Source organism: Schistocerca serialis, chromosome 4 (genome assembly GCF_023864345.2).
Source record: "Schistocerca serialis cubense isolate TAMUIC-IGC-003099 chromosome 4, iqSchSeri2.2, whole genome shotgun sequence".
NCBI classification, from domain to species: domain Eukaryota; kingdom Metazoa; phylum Arthropoda; class Insecta; order Orthoptera; family Acrididae; genus Schistocerca; species Schistocerca serialis.
In genome coordinates, this window is record NC_064641.1 from 971,481,346 (window position 1) to 971,503,822 (window position 22,477).

Sequence of the window (22,477 nt, forward strand, 5' to 3'; positions counted from 1 at the left end):
AATGGTATTCAACATCTGACATCCGCGCCGTTTTCGCCTCAGTCCAACGGTGCCGCTGAACGATTGGTCCGGACTTTCAAGTCACAGATGTTGAAATTGAAAGAGTCGCATTCTCGGGAGGACGCATTGTTGCTCTTTTTGTCTTCGTATCGCTCTCAGCCCCGAGATGGTTGCTCGCCGGCTGAGTTGCTCCACGGTCGTCCTCATCGCACCTTGATGTCTTTGCTGCATCCGCCGCATCAGGTTCCTGTGCAGCGGCAGACTCCTGCTTTTGCTCCAGGCGACGTTGTATTTTATCGCAACTATCGAGGTTCACGGCGTTGGCTCGCAGGGCGCATTCTTCGCTGCCTCGGCCGCGCGATGTATTTGGTTTTGGGGGCCTGTGGTGAGGTGCGTCGGCATCTCAATCAGCTGCGCCTCTGTCGTCGCTCGGGTTCTGCCGCTCCCCGTCTGCTTTCAGCGACGGTGCCGTCCGGTCACCGCCCTGGGGACCCATCTACTGGCTCGCCTCATCCCCAGGTGTTACCGACGATGCCTTCCATTTTGCCCCATGGCGACGCGCCGCCGCCGCCGCAGCAGCAGCAGCCGCCGCCGCCGCCGCCGCCGCTTGTTCTCCCGCCGGCGCCGCCCGCATTCGACGTTTCGTTGCAGCCGCCAAGCGCCTCCCAGGGTCACGCGCCGCCGATCGCTTCCCGTGACCAGCTGTCCTCCGCCATGGAACTCCCGCCCGCTCCGGACCACATGACGTCATCGCGCGTCGGCTACCCCGACGCAATGGAGGTTGATCCTTCAGTCCCTCCTGTCTCTTTACGGGCGCATACACCGCATGTTGACGTGCACCCTGGACTAGTTTTTCAGGCGTTTCCTAGCTCTCCTCGGACCGAATGGCCGGGTGCGGGTGGCACAGCCTCGCCTGTTGTTAGGCTCCCCACCTCATCGCATACGTCAACATGTGGTCCTCCCCACGGCGGGCGGAAGCCTTATCACACGACCGTTCGCCGATTTGCGGGGGAGGAATGTGGTGTCACCGCCAGACACCACACTTGCTAGGTGGTAGCTTAAATCGGCCGCGGTCCATTTAGTACATGTCGGACCCGCGTGTCGCCACTGTGTAATCGCAGACCTAGCGCCACCACCAAGGCAGGTCTCGGGATACGAGAGAGCACTCGCCCCAGTTGTACGAGAACCTAGCTACCGCCCAGTTGTACGAGAACCTAGCTACCGACCAGTTGTACGAGAACCTAGCGACCGACCAGATGTACGAAGCCTTTCTCTCTCATTAGCCGAGAGACAGAATAGCCATCAGCTAAGTTAATGGCTACGAACTAGCAAGGCGCCATTTGTATCAGTGCCTATAGCTTACGAGTATTCAAGAGAGATGTATTCCAAGGACTAATAAAAAGATAAGTAATAAGCATCTACATACTTTTCTTCTTATTCATTTATAAGTTCTCATGTTCCAGACTTCACGCCCGTCTGCGTTAGCCTTGCGTGCCCTATCGGCTACAGCGTTAGTCTAGCTTGCCTTTTCAGCCATCGAACTTCACGGTGTCGGCCCAGATACCGACACAACATAACCCATCTCTCATTTCTTATAACAGCCCACCTAACTTTCAACACTCTTCTATCAATTTTCTTCTCTTCTCTTCCAGTTTTCTCATAGTCTGTGCCTCGCTTTCATACAATGCTGTACTCCAAACGTACATTATCAGAAATTTCTTCTTCTAATTAAGGTTGATGTTTGATACCAGCAGACTTCTCCTGGCCAGAAATGCCCTCTATGCCTGTGCTAATTTGCTTTATACGTATTGTTTGGTTATAATTAAAGTTCAGCCACTTACACAGGTCCAGTGTGGGCTGAATTATCATATGGCAGTGAATCTTGGTAGGTATGCTAATGTGTTAATGCAGGACCAATTTATGCTGGAAAAACAATTACTTCCAACTACGGCCACTACGAGCAAATCTGGCACAGTACACCGTTTGTACGACATCCACACTATCGTTTGACAAGCTGTAACGTGAGTGAACAGTAGTGATAATTGAGGAGAAAGACTGTGTGCTGTTAGTGAAACAGTTTCATGTGAACGGCAGCAATTCCAGTGCTGCACTGACAGAGGGGCCAGATGTCATTAAATGCTTTAAAGAAAATGACGATGAAATTCAAAAACGTGGGTGGGCTTGGTGTGGCACCTGGAAGAGGAATGCATCCTACCGCAGTGGAAGTTATTGACACAGTTATTGTTGCTGCAACTCAGTATGCAGCACGTGTCCCGGCTAATGCTAGTGTTTGTGCCCTTCCACGAGAATTGTCCATCCTGTGGTCAATGGTGTGGACAGTTTTTGTGTGGTGTCACCGCCAGACACCACACTTGCTAGGTGGTAGCCTTTAAATCGGCCACGGTCCGTTAGTATACGTCGGACCCGCGTGTCGCCACTGTCAGTGATTGCAGACCGAGCGCCGCCACACGGCAGGTCTAGTCTAGAGAGACTCCCTAGCACTCGCCGCAGTTGTAGAGCCGACTCTGCTAGCGATGGTTCACTTACTACAGACACTCTCATCTGCAGAGACAACAGTTTAGCATAGCCTTCAGCTACGTCATTTGCTACGACCTAGCAAGGCGCCATATTCAGTTACTGTAACTAATTACTTCAAGACTGTATTCTGAACAAATAATATTGTGAATCATGTACCGTCAAGAGCGACGTTCATCATCAATGGATTAAAGTTAAGTATGAAAGTAATTACGTCCGCTTTCTGAATTCTCATTCCCTGTCATGTTCCAGACCTCACGTCAGCATAGTCCTTCCCTCCTCACGCCAGCCTGCGTGAGCTAAAATGCGTGCATTTAGACTGGTGCCCCTACAAGATCCGGACAGTGCAGCAACCAAATCATCATATCTGCAGCAACGTACTGAATTAGCTCTTCAGTTTTCGGACAGATAGAAGTCGATGACATGCGACCAGGCAATTTTCTATGGAGTGAAGAGGCACATTCTACACTACAGGGTACAGTAAATACACAGAACTGCCAAATTTAAGGGTACTGTTAAACTGCATGTTGTGCACCAAGAACCACTGCAGTTGCTGTATATGACTGCTTGGTGTGGAGTCACAAGCATCTTTATTCTTGGTCCGTTCTCTGAAGAGGCTACATCCGTAGAGCCTGTCGGGGGTGGTGGGGGACCCTCTGTGATGCCTTTACGTTATGGAGACCTCCTTGTACAACACGTGATTCCTGCTTTGGAAGAGCACAACTGTGTGGAAACCATTCTTTTCATGTAAGATGGGCCAACATTGCATGTCACTCACCCAGTGAAAGATCTGCTTAGTGCAACCTTCCTTAAAACATATTATATCGAGAGGTTTTCAGATGCATTGCCTGCAAGATGACCTGATCTGAATCCACATGACTCTCGACTCTGGGAATACCTAAAAGAATACCTTTACCAGAGGCACATTAGGTCTCTACCTGATCTGAAGGCCAGTACGCAGGAACACATCGCTTAAATTCCACCGGAACTACTGTGAGCAAGTGTTGATCACATCGTTTTACAGAAGTAGCATCTCATTCGACATCTCCAGTGCTCGTACAGAATGAATTAACCCTTTAGTGACCAAATTATTTCCGGAAGTTGTAGATTTTTTATGAACACTTTATTGGGCTAAGAAACCGTTCATAAAATCATAGTTTAAATCTTGAAATGAGAGTTTAGCCTATGAGTGTAAAAAAATTAGTGGGAACTATTGGAATTGTGGAGTAACTTCACTTGCTAATTTAAAACAAATGTATTTCCTTTATTTTTTAGTACAAAAACATGTTAAACATTACATTTATATTTGTATTAGTTCATACTGTCCTTTGAGTTCAATAAGGTGATGTACTATGGAACTTAGAGAAGCATGGTGCTACATGCAAAGGTACACGACAGTTGCTACTCATTACTTTTGTTCGCTTTTCTTTGTTCTTGGTGCTACATTGGCGGCATCTTCTGTTTGTTGTACCTTTTGTAGGGAAATGAGTTCCAACTTTCTCCAGACGAACTTCATCTGGTACTCCAGACACACCTCTTATTGGTGTTTGACCTTCCTCTTCTCTTACGACTTGAGAAGCCAGAGATACGCTGCCTTGCCAAGTGCAGTCTAAATGTTAGCTGGTCTGCTTTTGTCTTCTGTAGCTTCCACATAACGTAGGAACTGACAACTGCCAAATGCACAAGAAAGGAAAACAGTTTGTGCCACCACTTCCACGAACGACGGCCTACAGCATACCGTTGACGCAGCTGATCAAATCTATCGACTCCTCCCATTATTTTATTATACTCTGCCACAGCCAATGGGCAGAATACTTCAGTTCTGCTTCCACTAACTTACCTTGTAATATTTATGTAATTTTCAGTCAAATGCAGCAAATATCCACGAATACTATCTCCCTCATAAATACAAAAATAGATAAATACAACACAAGTCACTTCACACGCAAAAGGAAAGCACACTATCCAAAAAACGCTGTAGCGGTCGAAACAGTGGCTCGTTTTCACACGGGAACTGCGCTTCTGCAATGATTGACTCACAAGGTAGAAAAACAACAGCTTTAGCCTAACTGTTGACAATCTATACATAGTTAGCACACTCTAACAGAGATGGTAGCATAAGTTAGAAGTGGGAACACGGATTACCACTGAACTTACAGAGAAAACAAATAAGTGGGAACTATTTGCATTCGCAGCACCAGATTCGCACCTGGTCGCCAAAATTGAAACTAATTTTTCTCCAGCGTAAAACTGTTCTGTGTTAACGCATTAGAATACAAATCGAGTTTCGCTTCCATATGATAATTACAGCCCACACTGGACCTCTGCGAGTATCTGCACTTTAATTACAGCCATTTGGTATGTCATCATTGCTTCATGCATCGTGTGTTACTTTATTTCCAATGTATCAGAACTGCATCACTTCTTCATGGACACCAGTTTTGATGTTAAATCCATAACTAATCTGATATAGCTAATGCTCATTAATTTCATCTTTCCTGGTTTCTTTCTCAATCTGTAGTGTGTTCTCATTAGACTGTTCTTTCCATTCAACAGGTTCTGAAATTCTTCCTCCCTTTCACAAGCCAATAGGAGTATCATCAGTGAATGATATTCTTAATATCCATTCTCCCTGAATTTTAATCCACTCTTCCATCTTTCTTTTATTTCTTTGACTGCTTCTTTGATATATAAACTGGAAAGTTGGGATTGAAAGTTTATATCCCTGCCTTACACTCTCTCTAATACTAGCACTCCGTTCCCAGTCTCGTGGAAGTCATCGAGGTCATACGGTAGAAACGCAAAGTCATCAGAACCGGGCTCGGACGGTGAACAGAAGCAGCAGGAGCAACCTACCTGAAGTTCACCAGCCTGACAGAAAATTCTTCAAATGGCACAGCTCTGATGTGGCCGCTGTACAGGATATCGAGGCAGCGCAGTTGCTTCAAGTCCAGGACGTGCCGTAGGCTCGGCTGCAGATCTGTCAGGTCGTCAATGTACTGGAGGAGCAGCGTGCGGAGGGCCGGCAGCTGCGCCACGTGCGCCACGGCAGATCCGCCCAGCCCACTGCATCCGGAAAGATCCAGTCTAGAAGAACAAACAGAAAAATAATGTAACACTTTAAGATGTTGGTGACAACATGAAATTTGCTGTGTAATACACAGTACTACAAAAAAGAAAGGCAATGAATTATCCAAATGGGACAGAAATCAGTACATGTACAGACAAACAAATGGTTACATGTTGTATACATAGTTCCGTGTAGTCAGCGCGTACACAACTTTCCCACTAGAGCGCGCCCCGCTAAGCACAACAGCGCAGGCGCAGCGCTCGTCCGTCTCCCCACTACGAGATGGCGCTGCCTTAGAGACGGACCAAATTCTGCTTCCGCCGATCTGCGTATTAATATGTAACGCAGCCAATGAGATTGCTGCTAACGTAGAACCTTTTCTCCTTGCGGATCATACTTGTGCAGTGATACCTGAACGCGCGAGGTATTATAACGAGTGTACAGACCTCTGATTAGTCAGTCTGCATTAGTCTGTACCAGTCTATAGTCAAGTTTCAGTGTGCGCCTAATAAGATTATCATATTCCTGTACATAGCCACGAAGATAAATGTATAGACACTTTGTCAAGTATCAGAGATATGTGAGAATAAGATTAACGTACCAAGACCAAAGGAACTTCAGATTGTCAATTGTAAATAGCATCCAGAATCAAGTTACGTAATGTTTATGCTTGTTATCATTTTAATAAATGTGTGAGAAAATTAATCAAGTTCTGTTTGAAGTCGGTCACCATCAACCTGCCACTCTAAGCGTGCAAGTGGCATATCTACCGTCCGACCTAACGGCAGAAGATAAACACGCCACAATAAGACCACGAGACATATTGCTGACACTCGCCTACTTCGTTAGATCGACAAGTCAAATAATCTGATGGTGTGTGTACCGAATGTCTTACAGTACGCACACATTACAATTTCAGAAAAAACTGGATGATTCATTCAGGAGAGAGAGCTCCACAAATTGAGCAAATCAATAGCGCATTGGTCCATCTCTGGCACCTGTGCAAGCTTGGCACTGATGACAGAGTTGTCGAGTGTCCTCCTGAGGAATATCGGGCCAAATTCTGTCCTATTGATCCATCAGATCGTCATAATTCTGAGACTGTTGGAGGACCCTATCCATAACGCTCCAAATGCTCTCAATTGGGAAGACATCCGGCAAACTTGTTGACCGAGGTAGGGTTTGCGAAGCACCAAGAAAAGCAATAGAAACTCTCGCCCTGTGGAGGCAGGCATTATCTTGCCGAAACGTAAGCCAAGGACAGCTCGCCACGAACGGCGACAAAACGGGGCGTAGAGTAGCATCGACTTACTGTCGTGCCGCAAGTGTTCCGAGGATGACAACCGAAGGAGTGCTGAAAACAAATGGCATCTCAAACCGTCACTTCCGGTTGTCGCACCGTATGGCGGGTGACAGACACGTTGATATCCCTCTGCTATCCGGGGTACCTCCAGACGCGTCTTCAGTCTGGAATAAAATTGTCTTCAGTGATGAGCTCTGCTTGAAATTGAGCCACAGTGACCAGCAAAGACCTGCCTGGGGACACCCCGGAGTGTAGTGGGATACCAACCGACAGCAAAACAACCGGAACTGATAGTCTGGAGTGCCACTTGTTTTCGTAGCAGGTCACTTTCGGTTGTTATCCTCGGAAAACTTGTGGCATAGCAGTAAGTCGACACTATTTGGTTGCCATCCACAGCACCCTTACAGCACAGTGATACGTCAACGATATTCTACGCCCCTTTTGATTGCCCTTCCTGCTCTTACATTTCAGCAAGATAATGCCCGCCCGCACACTGCGAGAGTTGCTATTGCTCGTCTTCACGCTCGCCAAACTCTACCTCGGCCAGCGAGGTTGCCGGATCTGTCCCCAACTGAGAGCATTTGGAGCATTACGGGCAGGGCTTTAATGATGTCAGGATTTCGATGACAGAATTGGGCACCCAATATCCGTCAGGACGACATCCGACAACTCTGTCGATCGAAGCCGAGCCGAATAACTGCTTGCGTACAGGCCAGAGGTAGACCGACGCGTAGTCGAATTGCTCAATTTCTGAAGCTCTTTCTCTCGAATAAATCATCCAACTTTTCTGAAATTTTAATGATTTGTTTGTCTGTGCACGTACATCACATCTGCCAGTTTCCATCCCTCTGGACAATTCCTTCGTGGTGTGACGTTTTCTTGACTTAGAGCGGCATTTACACGTGAGTAATTTCCTGTGCACACTAAGTGCAGCAGCTGTTGCAAGTACATGCACGGGAACAGACTTTCACTCAGCTCTGTCCCGTGGCACAATCTTCTGGGCCTTTGCAGCTAAGGGGAAAAAGTACAGGGTCTTCATTAATGAGTGGTGCATTTTCATATATTTATTGATTTATATGGGCACATTTTACATCATAATTTTACATCACTACATGACTACGGAGAGCACAGGCTCGCTGTGTCGTTGGGACCGGAACACGGGTCCGGGAACTGCGACGGACGAGCCCGGACGCGGTCGGGGTAGTATCTGGAGCTCAGCGGGAACGTGACACGCACACCGACAGTGGCCCCAATGCCCGATGCGACGACAGTGGGCCCGGGAGCTGTGACGGGCAGTCGGCCGACGAGACGGGAGGAGACGTCTGGAGAACTGAAGACGAGATCACAGCCAGTGAAGTGGCCTGCCGGGGACAGTGTGTTAATAGCAGATGGCAGGCAGGGTGCAAGCTGGCCGTGTCGTGTGGTGTGACGTCATTACGGTGCGGCACGGGCATTCGAAATGGACGCGGCGGCCAGCTCGCGTGACGCAGTCTGCCGGCTGCCGGAGTGCCCGTTTGGAGCACGGTCTCGGGGGCTGCCCGGCCAGGTCGGGGACGGGACGAGGTGGGTGTGGCTGCGCACTGGCAGCTGGCGGTACCCGTGCACCGCTGATGGCTAGGGGAGTGGGATCTGCCTAACAGGTCACACGGGGAGTGTCGTCCGTGGACAAGTCCTCCACTGAAACTTCCTAGCAGATTAAAACTGTGTGCCGGACCGAGACTCGAACTGCTAGGAAGTTTCATATCAGCGCACACTCCGCTGCAGAGTGAAAATCTCATTCTGGGAACATCCTCCAGGCTGTGGCTGAGCCATGTCTCCGCAATATCCTTTCTTTCAGGAGTGCTAGTTCTGCAAGTTTCGCAGGAGAGCTTCTGTAAAGTTTGGAAGGTAGGAGACGAGATACTGGCAGAAGTAAAGCTGTGAGGACGGGGCGTGAGTCGTGCTTGGGTAGCTCAGGGGTAGAGCACTTGCCCACGAAAGGCAAAGGTCCCGAGTTCGAATCTCGGTGCGGCACACAGTTTTAATCTGCTAGGAAGTTTCATATCAGCGCACACTCCGCTGCAGAGTGAAAATCGCATTCAAGTCCTCCACTGGTTTGAAGAACTGAACGAGAATCGGAGTAGTTGAGGTGAAAGCTGTCTCAATTCTGTCCACGGAGACTTTAGTCGGCTCGCCCTTACATTTGATCTGCAAAATGTTGTCGTCACGGTGATCGTGCGGTGCACTCTATGGCAGCGTAAGTGGTGGCCGTGCCACGTCTACGCACAATACCGGGTCAAAAGTATTTAATGCGACAAACTCCTGGAGGTTGTAGGGGACGTCAAAACAAATATTTTCCCTAACATCATTTTTACCTATGAGGATTATTTAAACTGGTGGAGGCTGTATTATGCTCGTCAGTTGTTAGACGCCGTATTGCGATCTTGAGATGTTAGAGGGTTTATTACGCTCTTCAGTTGTGGGCAACTGCTGTCCACCAGTGTAGTAGTGCATTGTCTCTGTTTACTAGTAGAGCGATACATCTGGAGTGAGTACACTGACACGGTTTGTGCGTACTACGTAGCGCACCACAACGGACGAGCTGCACAGCGGGTTTAGCAACAGCAATATCCTAATCGCCGTATCCCGCATCATACGACCTTTGCTGCTGTGTACCAACGTCTGCGTGAGACCGGGTCATTTAGCACATTACCTGGACAGGGACGCCGTCGCACGGTAAGAACGCTGCAGTTTGAGGAAGCTGTCTTGTAGCATGTGGAGCCGGGTGCTTCAGTCAGCACTCGTGCAATTGCACGTGACATTGGGACTAATCAGACGAATGTAAGAACAGTCCTTCGAGAGCAATTGTTACGTCCATTTCACTTATAGCGTGTCCACAACCTGGAACCAGTTGATTATCCACCCAGAGCACAGTTTTCGCAGTGGTACCTGGAACAGTGTGAAATGCATCCTACATTTCCATCCTCTGTGTTGTTTAGCGATGAAGCAACGTTCGGGCGCGATGGAGTCTTCAACATGCACAATTCGCATGTTTGGAGTGAGGATAACCTACATGCCACAGTTACTAGCGCTCATCAAGTGCGGTTCTTCGTTAATGTGTGGGTCGGTGTTGTTGGGGACTGTTTAATTGGGCCGTATGTGCTACCTAGGCCATTAAATGGCAGGCACTATTACAGTTTTCTCGCCAGAGCATTGCCAGAATTGCTGGAAGACGTCCCGCTCCCTACAAGACAACGCACGTGGTGCCAACATGACGGGCCGCCGGCACATTTCAGTCGTCGTGTGCGTCGATTCCTGGACCGACGATTCCCAGAAACGTGGATTGGCAGAGGTGGTCCTGTACCGTGGCCTGCTCGATCCCCAGATATGTCCCCTCTGGACTTTTTTTGTGTGGGGAGAGGTGCACAACCTTGTTTACGCACCTCCTGTTGCATCAGAAGAGGATCTGGTTGCCCGGATAGTAGCAGCAGCAGGAACAGTTAAGGATACTGCTGGGGTTTTGCCCGTGTCAGACATAACATGATCCGACGGTGTAACCTTTGTTTACGTGTGTCAATGGAGGCATTTCTGAAAATCTATTGTAATTGAAATTGGGTTGTGTTAATGTGTTGTCTCTTGGTCATAAAAAAATGGAAAAGTGTTTCTTGGTTTAATTAATTTGCCGCCAGAGAAATCTTCCTCTACCGGTTTAAATACTCCTCATAGGAAAAAATGACATTAGGGAAAAATATTTGTTTTGATGTCCCCTACAACCTCCCAGAGTTTGTCGGTATAAATACTTTTCACCCTGTATAATGTGGAACAGTGTAAATCGGCTCGAGCAAATACCCACTGGTACTGTGCCGTGTCGGCGCGTGCAGTCGGAGGTCGGCTGTACGACTGCGCAGATGTTGTGCCGGTGTCGGGCACCGAGGCAGCGTGTGACGGTAGTACCTCCTCCACTAATTCACCGGGAATGGCGAGCGAGTGAGCACAGGCGAGGTGTACAGGTGGAATACCGATGTCGTCCTTGGGATTATTCGCAGGCCGAGAAGTACGAGCCGAAGTGCGTCCGTCCGGGTGATGCCGTGACACGTCAGGGATGCTTCCGGTATACAGTGGAGCCGTTCCGGGTGGCTACGCAGACGTCAAGTGCACGACGACGAGCCCGGAACTGTGTCGGACTGCCGTCGCGTGCCGCCGAATGTGCAAACTACGTCTCATCTCACTGGCTCAAATGGCTCTGAGCACTATGGGACTTAACTTCTGAGGTCATCAGTCCCCTAGAACTTAGAACTACTTAAACCTAACTAACCTAAGGACATCACACATACATGCCCGAGGCAGGATTCGAACCTGCGACCGTAGCAGTCCCGCGGTTCCGGACTGCGCGCCTAGAACCGCTAGACCACCGCGGCCGGCTCATCTCATTGGCACCGCTTGATTCGTGGACACGACAGGACGAAGCAAACAGTCGGCACTCGTTCAAATCCGTCAAGGTGTCAGTGGGGGGCCACGCATTGTACTCGATCCGCGTGGTCCGTGGCTGACAGAATCGGAAATAGGCGTAACTGTCCACGAGGCGTGGAGATCTAGCTCACACTGGCTTTTGCTTCGCTGGGTGCCCCACCGTCGTCACAGGTTGGCCCGGCCATTAAATCTCCTCCCACAGGTAAACACTGACGTGCTGCTACCCACGTGATTCTGTGGGATGCCTGCCACAAGTTTGGCATAAGCTACGTTTAATATTTTTTGTGGGATCTGAAATTTAAAAACCTCTCTCACACCGGCCCGATTGAGCTTCACAGATCAGGATAGTAAAAAACACGCGAATATTTAGGGAATTTTCATTCACAAAGCAGGCTTATCACATTCACACAGTTCAATGCTGTCCTATCCTGATTAAATTGAGCTTAACTTAAATTCCATAAGGCAGTGAAGCAATTTCGAAGTCTCGGTGCGACGAAAATTGTCAGTCGATCTTCTGAAAACATTTGTAATAATTATTAACTTTCGGTGACCACACAGGGAAGACCGGAGATGTGCTGGTAAGACCGTGTTAGCCCATTTATTGAAAGTAATAAACTGGATATCTCGAGCGTACAAAACGGCAGGTTCGTCCAATGTAAATCAGACGTTCCCCACTGATCCCGTGCAACACAGCATAGTAAGCAGACACTGTCAATAGTAATCAGTTAAATAATACGCGAACACACTTCCTTTAGTTTAGTTCATGTATTAAATTCCTTCTCATACAGAATCTCATCAAGATGGCGACTAGCTCAACAATACATACATATACATCTTCGTTCTTTCACGGCTAATCGGCAAGATCTCCTTCATTCTTTTCATAAGAGAAAACATAGATAGCAGAGAAGGTATTCCATGGAGTAAATGCACGCTCCAAGGAATAATAGGGCTTGAAACTACTTTGCATTGATAAAAGATAAGAAGAGATATTTCGAGATATGTACTGAGTTATATATTTTTATAATATTTCTGAAAATATCGCGTAGAGACCGCAGCAAGAGACATTACATACGGTAGTGCTCAGGTGATCATTAGTGACAACGTCGGATTTCAAACAGAGTCCACAAAGTGGGTACCCCATCTTCTCACCACAGACGACAAATTTCATCATCTTGAGGCGTACAAACAGCTACTGGTACGCTACCAAATTGAAGGGGAACATTTTGTGCACCGGATTTTGATCTGTGATGAAACGTAGGTACACTATTACGCACGGGAATCGAAAAAAGCAGCCCAAAATGGCACAAAAAAGACCAATCTACACCCACTGACGACTCTACACCCACGGAGTGCCTAAAATTGTCTCTGTGTGGGGAAGGTTATTGCGACAGTCTTTTTTTATATTAAGGAAGTTCTCATCAGTTTTGTCCAAGAATGCTGTACTGTGAGCGCCGTATACTACTGCCATTTTTTGCATAGATCGGAAAGCGAATATCGTCAGAAAATACCAAATCTGGGGCGTGACTAGGCCGCGTGACTGTGCTCGGCCCCACACGGAAGCCCGGACTCGACAAAAAGTTCGGGAGCTGTCGTGTGCCACACTAGGACATCCTCCCTACACTCCGCACTTATTGTCCTGTGATTTTCATTTGTTTGGACCACTAAAAGAAGCAGTCGGACGACACAGATCTAACAACAATTGCGCTGTCAAAGTGTTTGTGTGAACCCTGCTGTTACAGCCACATTCATTTTGTGAAAACGGGGTTGAGAAAACTACCTATCCCCTGGGAAAAATGTATTTCCCATTCAGAAGACTATACACAGATTAAATAACTTGTGTGTATGAGTTTTTCTGAAGTGAACTTATAAACAAAAAATTCAAATTAATATTTGAATTTCCTTTGTACGTGAGCATAAAACATGTTCAAAAACTGCGCAACAGCGACGTTAGGTACTTACATCTGTAAGTGTTTAAGACGGTGGATCTCGGCAAGTGCTCCGTCTGTGAGACTCGTCGCAAAAGTCAGGCTCAGGTGGCGCAGTGACGGGCACCCCCGAGAAATGGTGACCACCGCGTCATCCGGGAGGTCGGTGGCGTGCGGCAGGTCCAACTTCTGCAGCAGAGGTAGGCAGCCGGGCCTGCAGTTGTTCAAAACAACACCTGTTGTGAATGTAAATCTAAGCCGCACAGGTGAAATATTAGTCAGACCCTCAAAAGAGTACCGTATTTACTCGAATCTAACAAGGGGAAGGCCTCAGACACGGCCAACCGATTCGGCTCAAATTTGGCAGGTCGCTTGTGTACAACCCAAAACGAAGGAATCTAAGATACACTCCTGGAAATGGAAAAAAGAACACATTGACACCGGTGTGTCAGACCCACCATACTTGCTCCGGACACTGCGAGAGGGCTGTACAAGCAATGATCACACGCACGGCACAGCGGACACACCAGGAACCGCGGTGTTGGCCGTCGAATGGCGCTAGCTGCGCAGCATTTGTGCACCGCCGCCGTCAGTGTCAGCCAGTTTGCCGTGGCATACGGAGCTCCATCGCAGTCTTTAACACTGGTAGCATGCCGCGACAGCGTGGACGTGAACCGTATGTGCAGTTGACGGACTTTGAGCGAGGGCGTATAGTGGGCATGCGAGAGGCCGGGTGGACGTACCGCCGAATTGCTCAACACGTGGGGCGTGAGGTCTCCACAGTACATCGATGTTGTCGCCAGTGGTCGGCGGAAGGTGCACGTGCCCGTCGACCTGGGACCGGACCGCAGCGACGCACGGATGCACGCCAAGACCGTAGGATCCTACGCAGTGCCGTAGGGGACCGCACCGCCACTTCCCAGCAAATTAGGGACACTGTTGCTCCTGGGGTATCGGCGAGGACCATTCGCAACCGTCTCCATGAAGCTGGGCTACGGTCCCGCACACCGTTAGGCCGTCTTCCGCTCACGCCCCAACATCGTGCAGCCCGCCTCCAGTGGTGTCGCGACAGGCGTGAATGGAGGGACGAATGGAGACGTGCCGTCTTCAGCGATGAGAGTCGCTTCTGCCTTGGTGCCAATGATGGTCGTATGCGTGTTTGGCGCCGTGCAGGTGAGCGCCACAATCAGGACTGCATACGACCGAGGCACACAGGGCCAACACCCGGCATCATGGTGTGGGGAGCGATCTCCTACACTGGCCATACACCACTGGTGATCGTCGAGGGGGCACTGAATAGTGCACGGTACATCCAAACCGTCATCGAACCCATCGTTCTGCCATTCCTAGACCGGCAAGGGAACTTGCTGTTCCAACAGGACAATGCACGTCCGCTTTTATCCCGTGCCACCCAACGTGCTCTAGAAGGTGTAAGTCAACTACCCTGGCCAGCAAGATCTCTGGATCTGTCCCCCATTGAGCATGTTTGGGACTGGATGAAGCGTCGTCTCACGCGGTCTGCACGTCCAGCACGAACGCTGGTCCAACTGAGGCGCCAGGTGGAAATGGCATGACAAGCCGTTCCACAGGACTACATCCAGCATCTCTACGATCGTCTCCATGGGAGAATAGCAGCCTGCATTGCTGCGAAAGGTGGATATACACTGTACTAGTGCCGACATTGTGCATGCTCTGTTGCCTGTGTCTATGTGCCTGTGGTTCTGTCAGTGTGATCATGTGATGTATCTGACCCCAGGAATGTGTCAATAAAGTTTCCCCTTCCTGGGACAATGAATTCACGGTGTTCTTATTTCAATTTCCAGGAGTGTATTTTGGGTCAACACCCCCTCGTTTTTGAGAAAATCACCCCTAAAGGATATGGCGAGCAATCAACTCAAAATTGGCGGGATCGATAGATAATTGTAATTACATTTTTCATCATCAGGTATGAGGTCCGAAAACGCATACTTTTCCAGAAATGGGGGTAAGAAACTTTTACAACTGCCGCTTCTGTACCGAAGTGCAAAACGCTTTCCGCCGGCAGCGCCGATAGCACAAAGGTAACTGGCTCGGAATGGGAGAACCCGGGTTCGAATCTCGAAGAAACCTAGCGGATGTTATTATTTTCATTTGTATTTTTCCATATCTCAATTAATAAGGATAGGACGGTTAATAAGGTAAGTAAATCAATAACGAATGATAATAATAAGGTAAGCAAACTAATTTCCCAAACGCCGTGAGTTAGTAAAGTATTAAACTTTTAAGCCTCGTCACATGAAAACAACTCCGAGCAAGAGTGCTGCGAATTCCTCACGAGGGATCACAGACAGCCAACCGTGCGACGCTTGTTTACAGCGAGGCACGGGACAGAATGTACGCGCGGAGAGTTTTGTTGTCCCGGTTGCCTCTTCGTCATATCATAGTTGAGAACCTGGAAGAGTGAAGGTGTGCAGCACGAGCCTTATAGAAGTCAATCGGAAAGAGTTGTTTTTCGTCATAGGCTGCCGCGAACCTCGCCGATACATGTAGTGATTTTTCCATCGTTAATGCGCCGAATGAAATACGATTTATGAATGAATACAGTCCTTCCGTAACTAACATATGACGAGTATTGTCTGTAGTTTGTGGTGATTAGCTCGTCTGTTTATGCTGTAGTAACTAGTTATTGTTTGTTGTGAAATATTTTTTCGAGATTCGAACCCGGGTTCTTCGAGACCCAGCCAGTTACCTTGGCCGGTGCGCTATCAGCGCTGTCGCCGAATAGCGTTTACCACGTGGGCACAGAAGCGGCAGTTATAAAAGTTTCTTTCCTCGATTTCTGGAAAAGTTTGCGTTTACGGACCCCATACCCGATGATGAAAAATGTTCTATTTACAATTATCTATCGATCCCTCCAATTTCGAGTCGATTGCTCTTCACAACTTTTAGGGGCGATTTTCTCAAAAACGCGGGGGTGTTGACCCAAAATAACTTAGATTCCTTCGTTTTAGGTTGTACACAAGCGACCTGCCAAATTTGAGCCGAATCGGTTGGCCGTGTCTGAGGCCTTCCCCTTGTAAGCCGCACTTGAATCGAAGCCGCACCTGAAAAATGAGACTCGAAAGCAAGGAAAAAAATTTTTCCCGAATCTAAGCCGCACCTGAAATTTGAGACTCGAAATTCAAGGGGAGAGAAAAGTTTTAGGCCGCACCTCCAAATCGAAACAAAGTTGGTTCATTTTAATACGAGACACAATTTAGGTCGAATGAATGACGATACAGCTACAGTAGTTTGGTTCGAGTCGTAAGCTTAGCAATTAAGCTTTACCAGGTAGCCATTGCTATGCGTCAGGCGCTCCGTCGGTATTTATACGGGTACCCTTCCTTTTTCACGTGCTTCGTCTGGTTTGAATTGATTGCTTATATTTCTTTGATCTCGTAAGTGCCGTTCTCTTTGTTATAGGTGTTTACGTCACTCTGAGCGGAAAATGCATTACTGTACTGTGTCACGCATTGTTTGTAGCATTATGATAGTGAGTGTTTACGGCCTGTCGCCGCTCGCGGCATGTCTTGCTTATGTGCGCGCTACCGCCGCTTACAATGGCAGCGGGGGGTGGGGGGCGGGGGAAGATGTTCTGAACGAGAGTTTAGCGAAAATTTTTCTCCGTTTGAAAATCTTTGCAGACGCCTCTTTAGTACATTACATTCTGCACAGAAATTAGTCATCTTAGATTTAAAAATCTAGTCAATTGCCGTGCTTCATTTCTGACTGTATCACTAATAGGCATAAGAATAATACGAATAGGTCTAGCGGTTCTAGGCGCTCAGTCCGGAACCGCACAACTGCTACAGTCGCCATGCCTCGGGCATGGATGTGTGTGATGTCCTTAGGTTAGTTAGGTTTAAGTAGTTCTAAGTTCTAGGGGACTGATGACCACGGATGTTAAGTCCCATAGTGCTCACAGCCATTTGAACCATTTAATACGAATATAAACATGACATGATATGTACATTCTTCCGCGTTTGCTGTTGTCTCACTCTAGTTTCGTAGTTTATTACGCAGACAGGATTTAAATGAGATAGCAGCAAACACGAAAGAATACATGGCAAAATGTTTATATTCGTATTATTATATTGTGGTGAAGAGAATACCGCATGTGATTCACAATTCATAAAATTTCCTATTAGCAATCATCTCTTCTCACAGGTAGGTAAAAATTCAGAATGTAGAGTTGGCCATATTGACAAAAACCCCAAACAGTCTTGCCAGTCGGATTTTCATAGTACATTGAAATGCTGCTACATTCGAAGATGAACAACACGGTATTTGTATTTACTTCGTTGGATAATGTATGAAAATGCAGTGGTCGAAACTCGGGGCGGAGGAAAAAGCTCATCTTCCATTTTTTTTTTAAATTTATTTACTGACGCAGAGGTTTTCGCACCAGTATTTATCTTTGTGACTGCAAAGCAAGCCTGTGTAGCACTACATATATTCGACGGCAGAAGTTAGTTGTGGCGGCACCTATGAACATTTTTCAGAACTTCCGCTTACTTTGCACTCGATTCTAAGCCGCAGGCGGATTTTTGGATTACAAAAACCGGAAAAAAAGTGTGGCTTCGATTCGAGTAAACACGGTACACAGGGATGGCTAGAGGACAAATGTAAGGAGGTAGAGGCTTATCTCACCAGGGGTAAGATAGATACTGCCTACAGGAAAATTAAAGAGACCTTTGGAGAAAAGAGAACCACTTGTATGAATATCAAGAGCTCAGATGGAAACCCAGTTCTAAGCAAAGAAGGGAAAGCAGAAAGGTGGAAGGAGTATATAGAGGGTCTATACAAGGGCGATGTTCTTGAGGACAATATTATAGAAATGGAAGAGAGTGTAGAAGAAGATGAAATAGGAGATACGATACTGCGTGAAGAGTTTGACAGAGCACTGAAAGACCTGTGTCGAAACAAGGCCCCGGGAGTGGACAACATTCCATTAAAATTACTGACAGCCTTGGGAGAGCCAGTCCTGACAAAACTCTACTATCTGGTGAGCAAGATATGAGACAGGCGAAATACCCTCAGACTTCAAGAAGAATATAATAATTCCAATCCCAAAGAAAGCAGGTGTTGACATATGTGAAAATTACCGAACAATCAGTTTAATAAGTCACGGCTGCAAACTACTAACGCGAATTCTTTACAGACGAATGGAAAAACTAGTAGAAGCCGACCTCGGGGAGGATCAGTTTGGATTCCGTAGAAATATTAGAACACGTGAGGCAATACTGACCCTACGACTTATCTTAGAAGCTAGATTAAGGAACGTCAAACCTACGTTTCTAGCATTTGTAGACTTAGAGAAAGCTTTGGACAATTTTGACTGGAATACTCTCTTTCAAATTCTGAAGGTGGCAGGGGTAAAATACAGGGGGCGAATGGCTATTTACAATTTGTACAGAAACCAGATGGCAGTTATAGGAGTTGAGGGACACGAAAGGGAAGCAGTGGTTGGGAAGGGAGTGAGACAGGATTGTAGCCTCTCCCCAATGTTATTCAATCTGTATATTGAGCAAACAGTGAAGGAAACAAAAGAAAAATTCGGAGTAGGTATTAAAATCCATGGAGAAGAAATAAAAACTTTGAGGTTCGCCGATGACATTGTAATTCTGTCAGAGACAGCAAAGGACTTGGAAGAGCAGTTGAACGGAATGGATAGTGTCTTGAAAGGAGGATATAAGATGAACATCAACAAAAGCAAAACGAGGATAGTGGAATGTAGTCGAATTAAGTCGGGTGATGCTGAGGGACTTAGATTAGGAAATGAGACACTTAAAGTAGTAAAGCTGTTTTGCTATTTGGGAAGCAAAATAACTGATGATGGTCGCAGTAGAGAAGATATAAAATGTAAACTGGCAATGGCAAGGAAAGCGTGTCTGAAGCAGAGAAATTTGTTAACATCGAGTATAGATTTGAGTGTCAGGAAGTCGTTTCTGAAAGTATTTGTATGGAGTGTAGCCATGTATGGAAGTGAAACATGGACGATAAATAGTTTGGCCAAGAAGAGAATAGAAGCTTTCGAAATGTGGTGCTACAGAAGAATGGTGAAGATTAGGTGGGTAGATCACATAACTAATGAGGAGGTATTGAATAGGATTGGGGAGAAGAGAAATTTGTGCCACAACTCGACTAGAAGAAGGGATCGGTTGGTAGGGCATGTTCTGAGGCATCAAGGGATCACCAATTTAGTATTGGAGGGCAGCGTGGAGGGTAAAAATCGTAGAGGGAGACCAAGAGATGAATACACTAAGCAGATTCAGAAGGATGTAGGTTGCAGTAGTTACTGGGAGATGGAGCAGCTTGTAGAGTAGCATGGAGAGCTGCATCAAACCAGTCTCAGGACTGAAGACCACAACAAGAACAACAACATCAACGGTACACAGATCGCTCTGGAGCGCTGCACACGTGTGGAACTGGTAGTGAGCGGTCACGAGGCGGTGCAGTAAGGCGTGCTGAGCAAGAGACGTGGCAGAGTGGCGCAGAGGAGGTGTCTCGTCTGCAGGTGACGTGGCCACACCGTCAGCGAAGTTGCCGCATTTATTGGGGTATCGACACAGAGCGTCTGCTGTGCCTACAGAGGCTACTGCAAAACTCACAGCATAATAGAACAGAGGTCCTAACGAGATTCTAACTGACAGGGAGACGAGTGTCGCGCCTTTTCGACGATAATTTCGTACCTGACAAGAACTGCTGCATTTTCGAGATGAACATTGTAAAGAGAACTGCACGTAACGAACGTACGGTGTTTGGTGCCTCACAGAAGGCTGTCATTCAGAGCTGCACGTAAAGCTCAAAGTTGCAGCTCGAGTTACGCACTGTAATTGAGTCGACAACTTCACGAGCGGTCCGTCATCCGAGTATTATTCTCGATGACTTTTACCTCGATTGTCTTCTCACACAGTTGCCTTTCTCAAATTTTCTCGGTGCACAGGACCTGCTACACAATGCCAAATATTGCAGTCTGACTTCTTCTCCGTCTACAAAATACCGAGGGCGGGAAGAGAGCTTTGTAGTATTTACACTACTAAATGATGTAACAACTCTTTGAAGAACCATTATGTTTTCGGTTGTTCTTTCTAACAATTACAACACAGTGTGAGGGTAGTGGTGTGTAGTATCTGTAAGTGGTTGTTCTTTGGTGGGCGACAATGCCCAGTGGCGCAGAGAGTCGCTAAGTAGAGGCAGTTGTTGAGAGGCTGTGGACGGTGTAGGCTGCGTGAGCCGAAGGCGGTTGCGTAGCGAAGGATTTATCTCTGTGTTTAATAGTAGTGGCACAGTTTGATTAATAGTGTGTTTATGTTTGTGCAGTGTGATAAGGGAAAAAAATTAAATTTTACCAGTTCTTAATGCGTCTCCATCAGTTAGTACCACACCACTGCATGTAACAATGAACGAAATCTCGATATACACGGTCAACTAAAACAAGAGGAATGTAACATAATAATCATTAGTTAAGCCATATAATCTCCAAGGAGACGGGAGCTTATAATTGCATCTCTTGTTAATCAGAAAAACATATCCAAAAGGAATCTCAGAACAGATCAGAAGAGAATGACACCTTTCTTCAGCTCCTTTCAACCGTCCGTCTGGACGTCGTCATTCTGGGTGGCCCGTCTCATTCTCTGCCTTCTGAGACACAGCCGAGCCACGACGCAAAGCACGAGTGACGCCTACACTACAGGCGGCGACACCTGACCGCTATCGCACCCTGGTGACATTCTGTGCTAGCTTGGCTCGCTCCGACTCTGCACACTCGTGAAACCGGCACGAACACAGTGGAAAATTCTCTGCAGCCCAACCACCTAAGCAATAGTTTTACACTGACACCTTTCATCTGACCGTGAGGAAGAGGTGGAGCAACCACGAGCTGCACACATTCGACGAGCCAAATGACACGGACTGGACAGTACCCAGTTGGAGTTGTACGGTTTGGTCCAGTGGGTCGTGATACTGCTCATTTTTGTACGACACGAGGTATCGAGTGTACTGGTGACCCAATGAGGTGTTTAATCTGCAGTATGTACCGTGACTTGAGCACTTTTGTTGAGGTTACTGTGAATATTAACAGTGTTTATTTCCACATTCTCAGTAACCAAACGTTTTCCTTCTGTGTATGTTCCTGATCAGTATGCTGTGGACACTCCTGTCATTTGAGATGACAACAGCCATGTTCACAGGGCTGTAAGCATACATACCCAATTTCATGAACATTCAATAGCCCTGCCACACCTTGACTTCTCCTCTATATCAGCCAGTATAAATCCCATTGGAGAATATGTGGGACTCATACAATGTAGGCTTTCACAGCCGGTGTTGTCTTCAGTTGAAACTTCCTGGCTGAGAGGCCGTGGTCGATGTATAAAATTTCCACCTGACGTTTCGTCTCCATCTGCGGGAGACATCTTCTGAGGTCGACCGGCTACTGCCACTGAGGCACCATGTACTCTCGCATTTATAGAGGGCACCACCGTTCGTCACGTGATGCCGACGGTATGCCTATCTTTGGAAGGCATCATCATTCTCGATTAAGAGTAATTGATTGTCACTCTGCTGGCGCAACGTCGACATCCATATTTTGTCCAACTTTAAAACTTCCTCTTTTCTATTAAAGTTGTTATGGTGTTTGTGAATTTCTATTGCTTCTCTACACATGCGAGCATGATAATGGGATGTTCGTGCTAGAACGCTTGTCTCATTAAATTTAATTTCATGATTCCCATCTCGAAAAACATGCTCTGCTACGGCCGATTTTTCGATGTGTCCTAAGCGACAGTTACTTCTATGTTCGGCTAAGCGGGTGTTTACACTTCTTTTCGTTGTTGAAATATATACTTGTCCACAACTGCATGGAATTTTGTATACCCCAGGTGTTGATAGGGGATGTCGGGCGTCTTTTGCAGTTCTTAAATATTCCTTAATCTTCTTGGTGGGTCTGAAGATTGTTTCGAACTCATACTTGGCCAGAACTTTCTCGATACGGTCCGTGACCCACCATGAAGTTTAAGGAATATTTAAGAAATGCAAAAGACGCCCGACATCCCCTAGCAACACCTGGGGTATACAAAATTCCATGCAGTTGTGGACAAGTATATATTTCAACAACGAAAAGAAGTGTAAACACCCGCTTAGCCGAACATAGAAGTAACTGTCGCTTAGGACACA

The 22,477-nt window shown here is 47.1% G+C and overlaps 1 protein-coding gene across 6 annotated transcripts in view; it reads right to left on the reverse strand.

Annotated features, from left to right (window-relative positions):
* The window catches only part of LOC126473630 (F-box/LRR-repeat protein 7-like), a 135,789-nt gene that overhangs the window by 5,375 nt on the left and 107,937 nt on the right, over positions 1-22,477 (reverse strand). For all 6 annotated transcript variants that reach the window (XM_050100809.1, XM_050100810.1, XM_050100813.1 and 3 more), the window contains 2 exons: positions 13,317-13,496; positions 5,392-5,622 (listed from right to left, as the gene is read on the reverse strand). In XM_050100809.1, the coding sequence (XP_049956766.1) occupies positions 5,392-5,622; positions 13,317-13,496 (411 nt within the window). The remainder of the gene's footprint in view (positions 1-5,391; positions 5,623-13,316; positions 13,497-22,477) is intronic.